Below are 13341 nucleotides of genomic sequence, written 5' to 3' on the forward strand. Positions count from 1 at the left end.
GCACTTTATAAATAAATTTGAACTTAAATTGAATTAAACATCATTTACAAAAAAATTAATTAATTATGCAACACAGTGGCTTCTATAAAATGTGAATTTTCATTATTGTTTTCAGTGGCCAAAAACTTTGTTTGTAGGTCTGGGTCCAGTTTTGCATACAGTGTTTAAATTATATCAAAGATTATAAGGGGTCCCCCAGCTAATCCCCACCGCCCATGGACAAGATGTTTATAGGGTCGCCATGATTTCACAAAATAAGATGTGGTCCTGGATAAAAAAAATTTGTTGGTCCTGGATCAATCCTTAACTTAAACCTTAAAAAAAGTGTTTTCTCCAATCCTAAATCTAACAATCTGTCAATTTCTCCAGAAAACAGCGTGAGGTGCACTTGAGCGTTTACATTTATTTCAGACAAAAAAACTTTTGGATTTGTTTAATGCGAAATTTGGACAAATAATGGACAGTATTGCTTTGTGGCAGCACAGCACAAGAATTTGAAATTCATGTAGTATTTTGATTAAAAAACAGAGGACCCCCTAATTGATATTTTTGTGCTTTATAAAGAGTCCATCCCAGTCCCCCTCAATTTAAACACTGCTTGCATACAGTAAACTATTATTATTAGTTTTTGTTTTTTCAGGTTATGGACGTGTTGTGATTTGTTATGTCTTAGACTTTAATAATAACTTACGTTTGCAGACGCAGGCCTTGTCCATCATCCAGATGAGAGATGAACAGAACTCACAGTAGGTTGGGATGCTGTACTGAGTAGATTTAAAGATGTGACCCATGTGTTCTTCAACCTGAAGAGGGCAGCAGAGATCAACACGGTTTTAGTACAGCATGCTACACAAACTACACAAAGTCTTTATAAACTACAGTACATGGATTCTCAGTAAAATAATGATGCAAACAGAGCATAAATGCTTACAATGTCTGATTCCTTTTTTCTTCTCTTCTTCCTCTCGGGTTTGGGAGCCTGAAACAAAGAAGAAGAAGAACATGAGACCATCAGAAGATCTGAGGAAGAGGAAGAGGAGGAGGAGGTTTGTTTGTAAGAGTTTTACCTTACTGATGGTTCCCTCCATAGGCTTGTGTTCATTCATGAATTCATCGAGGAAAACTTTAAATGTGTTGACCCAGACTTTAACAGGAGATTCACTCCAGTCGCGCTGCTCCAGACGCATGGTCTTCTCCAGAATGTGCTCGAACAGGGCGTAGAGATCTTTATATCGAATACTCCTGCCGTCATCCATCTGAGAGAATTAAAGAGAAAATCTTTTACGAGGATCTCAGGTCATAATGACATTGTTATGTTTCGTGTGTATGTGTGGGTATTTCGTTTTGCTTCCTGCTTTTCTTTCTTCTGCTCTCTGTTTAAAGGGGGCCGCACAGCTCAGCGTCGCGCCACATCGAGTCGTGTCTAGGACAACTCGGAGGTATCGTAAACTGGAAGCGCACATTAAATAGCGTGAGCTTCGTCAGATAGCGTCTACTTCAAAATGCAAAATATACGTTAGCAGACAATGTTAATCCTTAATGATGTGGGACAAATATGATGTTATTTAATGTTAAACTATGTGAGTGGCGCGACAGGGATTTGAGCAACTTCCTGAGTCAAAGCTGGGCGGCGTGGATAGGCGCCACCTGGGGCGCTGGTGTGCGTATACTCATAGAAAACAATGTGTTCGATTTTTTTCAAACTTAATTAAGGGTTTTTTATTCAAAATTTGTCATTTTCATCACTCATTTTTGATGCGTTACTTCAAAATGCGCATAAAATCATGATGGAAACATGGCTACTGTAGTTGCTTTTCCATTACCCTTTAAATTGCACAAATTGACATTGCAAGTTAAAAATATGGCCAATGGAAACACGTCAATTTAACAAAAACTCGCATATATCGCAAAAAAGTTTTTGAAATGTTTTATGTTATAAATATTCTTTGGGGGGGGGGGCTGTGAATGTGAAGGGATACCACGTACACAAGGGGGGACACACGGCAAACAGTTTGAGAACCACTGGCGTAGGGAAGTCGTTCATTTTTTTTTAAAATAGTATTTTCTCTGCTAGGTATGAGTTAGGAATGTCTGCCATTTAGTATTTTTGTTATTAGCTAGCGTAGTTTAGTTTGGGTGTTGCATACACCGAAGTTTTCCATTTTATTTGGTAGCCGGTTTACTTTATGGGGGGGTTGTTTTTATTTCTTTTATTTGGCATCACTAATTTTTTCCCTTTTGAAGACATGTGTAACACAAATCACAAATTCAAAGATATTAATGTTACCCTTTGCCTCAGTTTTGCTGTAATGATAACAACAGTATCTCACTTAACTCATTCACCGCCAGCCTTTTTGAGAAAAGTTGCCCACCTGCACTTTTGTGATTTTAACAAAATTTTCACAAAATTCCTTGCAGGAAAAAAAATTATTTTCTATAAATATATAAACATACAAATTATATCAAATTAAAGAACACACCCTGTGCTTTCAAACAAACAATAAACAAACAAACAAACAAACAAAATGGGGAAAAAACGTTCATTATATATTTACTTTTTCTACTTAATTTGACCACTGAAATATGGATATTTCTCTTCAAAAATACAACATTTTGAGCAAAAAGCTTAAAAAATTGCGTTTTTGTAAAGGAATTTATGTTAGAGATCAGACTCAGAATGACTATCAAACATAAAGGCAGTTAAAATAAATCATTAAATCTTTTTAACTTCCGTTTTTGATCAATTCGATATGGTGGATAAAAGCGGTATTACACTTTCACTTTGAAATTCGTCCAGAAAGGCATGTTTATTAGTTAAATATGAACTCATAAATGACGAGATAACTCGTCAATGGCGGTGAATGAGTTAAGTGTTACTGAAAACATCCAACAATAACATCTACAGTAACAGACATCTGAAGAACTCATAGCCAGAGCGGTGGAATATGAGTTGAAGATGTTGAGGCGAAACTCTTTCAAAGCTTTTTTAAACACCACGTCCACTGGTGAGTCCTTATGACAGTCTTCAGCATTCAGATCACTGATCTACAAAACATCAGATAACAAACAGATTCACAAGACAAACCTTTCTCATCAAAACATTATTTTTTTAGTCTGTCTGGAGAAAATAAATGAATAACTTGACTTTGAGAAATGTAAAGTAAAAAAAAAAAGAGTAGAATAGATGGATACCTTCTTCATGAGGAAATCATTCATGGATCTGTAGTCTGATGTGTTGGTGAGGATGTGTAGAGAGTCGTTCTGCCAGGCTGAAGATTCCAGAGACACGCTGCTGATCTTGACACTGCGTCTCCTCTTCATCGACATCATGCCCATCATCATCATCGGCTCCCGGTTCTCTTTGCTGTCCCGTCCACGCTCAGTGTGTTCAGGACTTCTCGGTGGAGAGTCTGAGAGAAACACGGTGTTATTACAAGAGACACACACATGTGGAGGAGTAACATGAGACGAAACATCACGTACTGTTCCTCGTGTCAGTGAGCTCAGAGTCTGCTGAACGCCCCCTGGTGGACATCTTCTTATCTCCATGCTTGCTTTTGCTCCAGAAGCGCATTTTCCCTCGGACCCTGTTAACATCAAGTCATTTTAATATGCATGTATTTATAACAGGACTTAATGGTGAGATAAAGAGTCTTCTACCTGCTGTCAGTGTGAGATAAAGACTTTCTGATAGAGTCCATCTTCCCAAGATCTCCTGAAGACATGGTCTTCTGAATCCTCTTCTGCTCCTTCTGAGATGACTTTGATATGAAGAAGAAAAGAAGATATATTTCTAATGAAACCAGATGTTAAATACACACCAGACCAGATTAGATGGTTATAAGATCTCCAGCAAGAGTTTGATCCCAGGGTTACGCTCACATTTGACCAAACCACACCTCAATGATGAAGAGTATGAGAGACAGACCACGAGATCAAATGTGTGAGTGAGGAAGAAACTTCATTGTGTCCATGTTAGAGGTCACATGCATGTAAACGTCATCAGCAGCTCCAACCAAGTATTGAAAAATTGGTGTTGGAAGTGAAAAAAGAAACTGAAAAGAGAGAAGATCCACTGAAATCTTTTAGTAAAACTATCCTGATGAGGGTTCAGGTTTAGGGTTATTAGTCTTCTACTGGATTAGTCATAAATTGGTCAGATTGATTAATTCATGAGCCAGAGTAACTAAAGTCAGTCAGGAGGATTTGAGGGCTTGCACACTTACCAAACATAAAATAACAACTGCACTACTACTCCTATTTCTCACTCGTCAACAATGGCTATGTTTACATGCACAAAATTTTGTCAATCTGACTGAATTTAAATCAATTGCAGGTTACAAAATACAGTTTATATAAACCCTAAACATTGCAATCTCATTAAAATGTTTGTTTACATGTACAATCTATATTATCCCAAAGCACAGCCAGGGTTGCCAGATTCAAAACCATCCCAATGGACATTCAAAACTAGCCCAAATACCAATAACTAATGAACAAAATCCTTTCATCTTTAACCCGCAGAAAAACAACAACTGGCAGAAACAAACAATAAAAAAAATGCAAAAGGAGAGGACTTGGCAACCCCACTGAGCGCACAGCATCTCTTGACGAGTTCACGCTTTATCTCTGGATTAAAGTCAAAGCTGAGTTGGAAAAAGTTGTTCTCAACTCATTCCCTGCCAGCCTTTTTTTTTTAAAGTTGCCCACCAACATTTTTTGTGATTTTCACAAAATGGCTTACAGGAAAATGTTTTTATATAAATATACAAATATATCAAATAAAAGAACAAACCCTCTGTTTTTTTTAAAACAAACAAAACGGGAAGGACTTTTGATATAGATAAGATTCAAAACAGAGAGCGATTATCAAAACATACACAGAGTTTAAAATTAATAAAATTATTTTTGCTTCAGTCTTTTTATAAAATGGGTAAGTGAATAATTGCAGAATTACAGTAAAAACTTGTCAGGAAAGCGTCATTGGCAGGAAAATGTTTTCTCTTAATTGATAAGAAAACTCATCAATGGTGGGGAAAGAGTTTATTTTTGAAAGGCACAATGCTATTTTATTTCTTTATGTAATGTTATGAAAAACATCAACGCTGCAGAATAAACAGCGCGTGACACATTTAACTTAATAATGCATTGCCATGGCCTTGCTATTGCGTGTTTCTGTAATGAGAATCATGTGATACATAAATAAGAGGTAATTATAAACAAGAACTTAAAAACACAATTCTTCTGCACATGTGCACCAGAAATTAAGAAAATACTACGATTCACACGTTTCCATGCGCACTTTTCTCCTGATGATCGGATCACAGATCAGACTACACCACACCTTTCAATACAATTGAAATTTGCATCTGATCGACCTCAATCGTATTGATGAAGAAGTTTACATGAAGGATAAAGCCATCGATACGATTACAAACGGATTATTTGGTTGCATGTAAACGTAGCTACTGGGAGTCGCATTTAAATACAAGAGTTAATACACGAATCCCTTAAATAAGAGTTACTTTGTTTTCTATGTATGGATCAGTGTGCAAAGCTCCATTCGGGAATCGGTTTTGGGATCTGGACTCAGTTTTACCATCTCAGAGTCGCTGTGGCAGGCCGGGTCGGGCTCAGGTGAACCCGGGGATTCTGGGAGAGGAAGTGTGCGAAACAGCACAGGCGTGTACTCGTATTCATCATCTTCATCCTCATTAGAATCCACCTCTGTGCTACAGGCACGCGTGAGGAAATCAGAGCGAGTCCCGGCCATACGAGCTTTCTTTTTACCACCCGCTCTGCTCACCTGATCATTTACATCGATCGTGTTAATTCATGATATTTATGGGTCAAAACTCATCCTGGAGTTTCAGATAGACATGTGATGAGATCCTCATGTGATGAGGTCATGTGTGTAAAAGAAACCCAACACTGTTACAGGTGCACTTCTGTGCCATTAAATGAGAGTATAAATGTATGTGTTGGTTTGTTCTCACCTCTCTGTTCTTCAGAGATCTGAATCCCGCTTCTCGTTGAATAGCTAGAGAACGTTCTTGATTCACCAGATCTTTATCTGACCTGAAAAACACACAAAACATACCAAACAGATTTATACAGAACATCGACTGACCTCACAAAAACTCTTTAATATATTTGCATGGCTTCAAAAATAATTGGGACACCAAAGTCATTAAAAAAAGTCAAGGTCACCACATAACAATCAAAATATCAAAGCGTGTGTCACATGCAAACTAAAGATGCTACAACTTTTCTCCTAAATAACTGTATAGTAGATATGGACATTGTAAAGAGCAGAAGAGCAAACGCAAGTCTAAACTCACTTGGAGAAGGTGAGTCGGCTGCGTTTGGTCAGATTAGTTGGTTTCTCTTTCATACTGATACTGATGCTCTGAGTGACTTTCTTCTGAGATGCTTCTGAGGTCACTTCCTGTCCTGTCGTCTCCACCCTCCGGTCCAGCTGGAGGGGTTGAGAGGTGGGCTGAGAAGAGGATAAGCTAAGATTGCTTTGAGTCTCAGTTGTTGAGGTCGACTGAAGTTTTGGAAGAGCATGAACTCCATTCCACTGATCTTCTGAGAGAGTTTCAGCAGCTGGTATTATCTCCATGGCGTCTGTCTCTGGTTTCTGTGGAGCTTTAATGCCGCTCTGGTCCTTCTGCATACTGATAATGACGATCATCGACTCTTTCTTCTCACGGAGCTGCTTGGTGCCGTTCGGTGTCCCTGGTGCACTTTTGGCCGGACTGCTTTCTTCATCTGGGATGTAGAAGCAGGGTTTACAGGATGGTGGGCTTGGCGAGCATTCGTTTCGGTTCACCTCCATCGGCTCGGATTTTTGAGGAGGATGTTCGGACGTCTCTGGTTTTTCATCGTGAGAGATGAGGAGCTCAAAGCTATCCTGGCTCTCTAAAGAAGCGTGAGGTGAGGAAGGCAGATGCTCGCCGACTGATATTTCAGTCTGATCCGAGTTAGGTAAGGAACCGGATCGGACTTTGAGCAGCTCTAAACTGAACGTTGCTTGCTCGAGTTCTCGTTTTCTCCGGCTCTCGCGTTTGTTACGGCTCTTTAGCGTGCTGTCGTCTACGGGTCGAGGAGGATCGACAGATCGCTTCTCTTGTTCCTCCCGTGGAGGCTCCTCAGATAAAGGTTTAGATATCTCCATGTCCGGCTGAGTCATCTGGACTTCAAACGTGTTTTGATGGACATGTAAACTTCTCATCTCAGTGTTAAGATGCTCTTCAGCTTCGAGTGTTTTCTTTTGTCTCTGCTGCTCTCTCAGAATGCGGCACCTCGGGAAACCAAACAGAATTACATTTTTCAGAGTTATCTCATTGATAAAAGATTATTTTCAAAAATAGAAATGAGATGATTGTTGCAAAGCTGTAACATAAATGTATGCTTTAATAATATAAACTTTTTCCCCACCATTGAGTAGTTATCTTGTCAGTTATGCTGCGTTCAGACCAGGTAGAGGCGTCAAGCGTGAGTGATTTCAATGCTAAGTCAATTTAAAGACGCATTGACACGCGTCTGGAAGGTCTCGCGGTGTGAATGAGGCATGTAGTGCCGCGTGGTAGACGCGATTCCGCCTAGTTCGTGCAAATTAAGCGCTGCGGCGGAAATGTGAACTTTTGCGGAAAAACGCGCTGCCTTAACCAATCAGGAGCTTGCTGTAGTAGTGACGTGATTACAGAAAGCGAGAGCAAAAGCTCCTCCCATGACGCGAATTTCCGTGTGAATGTCTAGATAACTGGAATTTCATGTGCGTCCTTTACACATGAATAAAGCAAGTAAACTCAAAATGTTCAAGCGGCAAACTAGACACAGTAGAAGCGAATTTGACGCCTCAAACGCGGCTGGTGTGAACCCACGGTTAGAGAAAACGCTTCCCTGTCAATGAAAAGTTTTTACGGTAATCTATATTTCCGCTATTATCCACTAGGTGTCGCTCTTACCCACATTATAAAACCTGAAGCATCCACTGATTCAAAAACAGTAAAAACTCTGTGTATGTTTTGATCATCTCTCTAAATCTGAACTCTAACTAAAGTCCTTTATAAAAATGCAATTATTTCAGCTTTTTGCTCAAAATTTTGTATTTTTGAAGAAACCTACTCATATTTGAGAGGTGATAAAAGAGAACAAATTAAGATAGGATGAAACATTTTATTTACTTTTTGTTTGAAAGCAGTGGGTCTGTTCTTTCATTTGATATATTGTATGTTTATATATTTAACCCCTGAACTATCACCAGTCCCGTATACGGGACACCTAAGTGTACTTCAATATTTTGTACATTTGTATAGAATCATTACAAAATATAGCTGCAAGCAGCAATTGCGGGGTCAAGCACCTTCAGCAAAATGAGGACCCAAAGCACAGCAAAAACCACACGACACAGCAAATGCGCAAAGCGCAGAAAGCGCGCAGTACAGAGCCCAAACCCGAAGCAAAGCAAATGCAAAGCAGAACCACTGCGGTGCGGAGCAACAACAGAAAAGATGGCAAAAATATAACACGTGTGGAAAACCAGACAGGTCGAGAAGAACTTGTTAAAGGGAACACAAAAGGAAATCTCAATAAGTGAAAGTAAGAGCTGGGATTCGAACCCCTGACCTCACGTTCCCAAAGCACAGCACTAACCGCATGCGCCACTGAGTAAACGTTTAAGCCACTGAGTTGGTGTGTCCAAGCTATAGAATACAGCTTTACAGCTATAAACATTGATATCCAGCAATTACCAAAAGTGTAGAAATGACAACAGAGAGCACAAATAACTGAAATACAATGTATAGTATGAGAATCACAAAACAAAATACCACTGCACATGGGATTCGAACCCATGACCTCAGAATCTCATGGCATCTGTTTAACCAGATGCGCAACTCAGTTAACACAGCTCAAGGGACAGCAAAAAACAGCTTAGGTGCTTCAAGGATTGACATGTGCCAATCAACACAGATGCAGAACTGACAGTGCAGAGCAGAACTATCAGAAATACAATGTATATGAGAATCAAAAAGCTCAAATGAGATTGAAGACAAGAACATCATTCTGTATAGTAATGCTATACAATGTAATATACAGTCACATTAATTTACTATGACAAATAGACAACGTCACAGGCACGGTCAACTTTGGAGTGGTATTTCTAAGAAAGAGAACAGAATATCAAAAATCTGTTCGGTCATTTATGTGCGGATTGCTCCAAACATTATACGAGCAGTACCTGGCATAAAATAAACAAAATTTGTAAAAGGAGTAGTGAAAAAATCATCTACCATATGCTTTACAATAACACATGAACAGAATGTTGGAAAATGACAAACGAGGCATCGTTGCAATCGGCATAAACCAGTGAATACAATTTCACAAAAAAATTAATATCAGACAAAGTATTCAGAAGTTATAAGCAGTTCCATAAGAACTGTTATAGTTTATAACCCCTAGTTGGCGCTGTACTCTGACTTCCCAGGTACCTTCAAAACATCATGCCGAAGCTCCCTACCGATTTTTGCGCCGATATATCCGATACTTCAAAAGTTATAGCAATTTATCACAAATTTCAAAATGGCGGACAGACGGTTCGGTCAATCCCTGCACAATACACATCGACAGATGCGGCATGAGGTAAGCAATCCTTAGACATCAAGATCATAATTTTCTGACAAACAGTTCAGAAGTTATGGGCAAAAATAGCCTATTTTCATATCTCATGACCCATAGGTGGCGCTGTCACCAAATTTGGCATGAACCCCAAGTTCATGGTCCACATGAAGTGTACCATATTTCATTTCAATTGATCAAAGAATGACCGAGCTAAACCTTCAGAACCATTTTTGCGTCAACCTCGTTAAGTTTGCGCATTTATTACTTTTGAACAAAGATAAATATCAAAATTCTGTTCGGTCATTTCTGTGCGGCTCACTCCAAAGATCACCTGTGCCAAAATTCATAACAATTGAACCAAAATTGAAGGAGGAGTAGCGAATAAACTGAATACTGTACATTTCAAAATGGCCGCTACTGTAATGGGTGGAGTTTTACTGTAAGGTATTAAAAACAACAAGCATGAGGAGAGCAATCACGTGTACTAAGTAGAATTTTCATAGATCAAGCGGATCAGCAGTTATAACCATATGAACATTGAATTTTTGCACTGCTGGTGGCGCTATAGAGTTAGTACTAGAGACCCCATTTTTGGTCACATGACTTTTTAAGACCACCACTACAACTGTGCCAAATTTCATCATTTTCCTATGTACGGTTCATAGGGCTGCCATAGACTCCCATTGGGGAAAAATAATAATAATAATACTGACAATTCCAATAGGTGTCACAGCACCTTCGGTGCTTGACCCCTAACTATATATCGTTGAAAAGGTCTTAAGCCTCTAGAAAACATATTTGAGCAGTGTTATATAAAATAAATTATATAGGACGAGTAAGCAATTCATAAAAGCAATTTATAAAAATTTATAAAAAAAGAGCACCAAAACATTGATAATCCTGCTAAATGTCACTGTCCCGCCAGCGGGACGCCTACTTTTACTTCAGTGTTTTGCATGTGAATTCTAATCCAATAATAATAAACTATATATCATTGGAAAGCTCTAAGAGTGAAGTTTTTATATACTTTCAAAACCTTTTTGCAGTAATAATAATGTAGTGACAGTATTTTATTTAATCTGTGACAAGGGCATGCAGCAAACACCTAGTGGCTTTTGTTGGTAAAACCATTAAAAAGGTGAGACGCACCTCATTTTTTGATTTTAACTTGAAATTTAATTTACAGCTATATAGACTTATGGCTTCATTTTAACAGCATTTCTGTCATAAAACAATTATATTTTTATCATTTTATTTAAAAATGAATATGTTGTTGCATTATTTTTATTTATTAAAATTAAAGTATTAAAGTTCTATAAAACAATGTTCTAGACCAAAAAATGCCAAAGTTATATTAATTTAAAGGTGCACATCAACATTTCACCCCCACATTCAAAAGGGGGATGAGAAGAAAATGTTATGGAAGGCATTAAACTTTTGTGAAAATCATAAAAAATGTTGGGGCTGGCAACTTTTTTTTAAATGATGGAAGGTAAAGAGTTAATAAAGTGCTGGTCATTGTGAAAGATTACAACGTCATTGATCTGTGATGAATAAGGTGGTGATGTATCAGCTATGGCAAGCCGTTTTTACTTTTATTCGTTGTGTTCTTGATATCAACAATTCAGTTTTCACTAGTAACAATGTTAATTCTTGATATCAAGAATTGAATTATTGATGTCAACAATCGAGTTCTTGATATAAAGAATTCAATTGTTACTAGTTAGAATGTTAATTCTTGATAACAATAATTTGATTGTCACTAGTGACCATTTTAATTTCTGATATCATGAATGGGATTGTTACCAGTAAGATAAAATAAAATTATCTTGATATCAGAAATACAATTTCAGATTACAGAAATTAATATTGTAACTAGTGACAATTGAATTGTTGATATCAAGAACTCGACGAATAAATGTTAAAACGGCTTGCCATAATCAGCATGAGTGGTTTATATCCGTTACCTCTGTCGAGTCTGATGCCCCCTGCAGGCGGCCTGTAGCGTTACGACTGCCCTGCGCAGTTGCAGGTATCTCCGTCTCTGTCTGTACGTCTGCCAGGTCAGCTGTATGAGTTGGGCTGCGTTCGCTCGTGTCTGCAGGCATCTCCTCCAGCGTCTCTGGATGAGTAAAGCTGCATCTTTCTTCATCACGTAGAGTCGTCTCTCTCTGTAACCTCGCCATGCTGCCTGCAGACAAACTACAGCCTCCTGCTGGAGCTCTTCATCACATGAGCTCTCGATGACACGCATTAACATACAGTCACGCCACCAACCCTGTAATGACACAAACAATAAAAGATTGTGAGGATGAGGAAGTAGCATGAACGCTCAGTTGAATGCACAAATCCTGTCACTATTTACAGAAAAAATGTTTAAAGCAAGAAAAAAACGATCTGCTTAACGTAAAAAGCCTCTTGTTGATATGAAGATGATGTACCTGAATGAGTCGAGCGGCTCGTCTCTGACTGCAGAAGAGTTTTCTCTCCTGATGACTCCTGAAGCGTCGCTGTAAACACACGATTCTCCTCAACACCTCCTGATGAAGATCATCCTGTAATCTCTGACGTGACTGCTCGCGCAAAAACACCTGAGAGAAAACAAATAGCAAATGTGAAATTCTTCATTTTCTAGCATCATGACTGACCTCTTGATGAGTTTGTTCGTTACCATCGTTCTTCCCACTTGATACGTGTTTGGATCGAGGTTGACGGTCCGCAGAAACTCTCTGATGCTCATCTGAGCAGAACAAAACCCAGCGGGTAGCAGCAGATGAAAGTGATGAGCAAAATCCTAAGAAAACACACAAGATTTCTTTTTAAAACCACTTCACTTCATGTTTGTGTATTTTGTGTGTATTTGACAAACCTGAAAGGTGTATTTAACGCTGTATCCAGACTGCCGTATCCTGACCGTCTCTAACATCCCAGTATATCTCAGCTGTCTCAGGACAAGAGCGTCATTGAAACGCAAGGGAAGCTACGAGACATTAACGCATCGAATCACACAGAGCGTCCAGATGAAGGATTTAAATCACAAAAACATATCATGAAGTTTACCTTCTCTGCGTTTGACCGGATGCATTTCACAAAGTACGGCTCGGATTGGCCCAACGTTTCCATGAGTTTATTCAAAGACACCTGAATCGGAAGAGATGAGGAAATATTTTCAGCTTTGTACAATCTCAAAAAAGTCAAATCATTTAAAGAGGATATTTCACAAGACTTTTTTTAGATGTCAAATAAACCTTTGGTGTCCCCAGAGTACGTATTTGAAGTTTTAGCTCAAAATATCATTTAGATAATTTATTATACCATGTGAGGTGAGCAAAAATCTGCCGTTTTTTGGTGTGTCCTTTAAAATGCAAATGAGTTGATCTCTGCACTAAATGTCATTGCAGTGATTGGATAGTGCAGATTAAGGAGCAGTATCATTATAATAAGATCCCCTTCTGACATCACAAGTGGAGCCAAATTTCAATTACTTATTTTTTCACATGCTTGCAGAGAATAGTTACCAAAACTTAGTTACTGTGTTGATCTTTTCATATTTTCTAGGTTAATAGAAGCACTGGGGACCCAATTATAGCACTTAAACATGGAAAAAGTCTGGGTTTTATGATATGTCCCTTTTAAAAAAAAATGAATTTTGTGTATTTAATTAAATCATTGCTAGAGAAAATAAATCCATAGTGTTGAAATTTAAATATAAAG

The 13341-nt window shown here is 38.4% G+C and overlaps 2 protein-coding genes across 2 annotated transcripts in view; both read right to left on the reverse strand.

Moving 5' to 3' along the window:
- spg11 (SPG11 vesicle trafficking associated, spatacsin) overlaps positions 1-13341 on the reverse strand; it is a 393853-nt gene that overhangs the window by 58902 nt on the left and 321610 nt on the right. The window lies entirely within an intron of this gene.
- The window catches only part of myo9ab (myosin IXAb), a 58913-nt gene that overhangs the window by 11103 nt on the left and 34469 nt on the right, over positions 1-13341 (reverse strand). Inside the window, exons 20-34 of the mRNA XM_073869039.1 lie at positions 12688-12768; positions 12497-12607; positions 12299-12421; positions 12069-12218; positions 11595-11905; positions 6342-7307; positions 5997-6078; positions 5600-5806; positions 3661-3761; positions 3484-3587; positions 3193-3410; positions 2926-3045; positions 1068-1253; positions 932-979; positions 692-803 (exon numbers count right to left, since the gene is read on the reverse strand). Coding sequence (XP_073725140.1) covers positions 692-803; positions 932-979; positions 1068-1253; positions 2926-3045; positions 3193-3410; positions 3484-3587; positions 3661-3761; positions 5600-5806; positions 5997-6078; positions 6342-7307; positions 11595-11905; positions 12069-12218; positions 12299-12421; positions 12497-12607; positions 12688-12768 — 2920 coding nt within the window. The remainder of the gene's footprint in view (positions 1-691; positions 804-931; positions 980-1067; positions 1254-2925; positions 3046-3192; positions 3411-3483; positions 3588-3660; positions 3762-5599; positions 5807-5996; positions 6079-6341; positions 7308-11594; positions 11906-12068; positions 12219-12298; positions 12422-12496; positions 12608-12687; positions 12769-13341) is intronic.

The sequence above is a fragment of the Misgurnus anguillicaudatus genome, chromosome 6 (assembly GCF_027580225.2).
Source record: "Misgurnus anguillicaudatus chromosome 6, ASM2758022v2, whole genome shotgun sequence".
Classification (NCBI taxonomy): domain Eukaryota; kingdom Metazoa; phylum Chordata; class Actinopteri; order Cypriniformes; family Cobitidae; genus Misgurnus; species Misgurnus anguillicaudatus.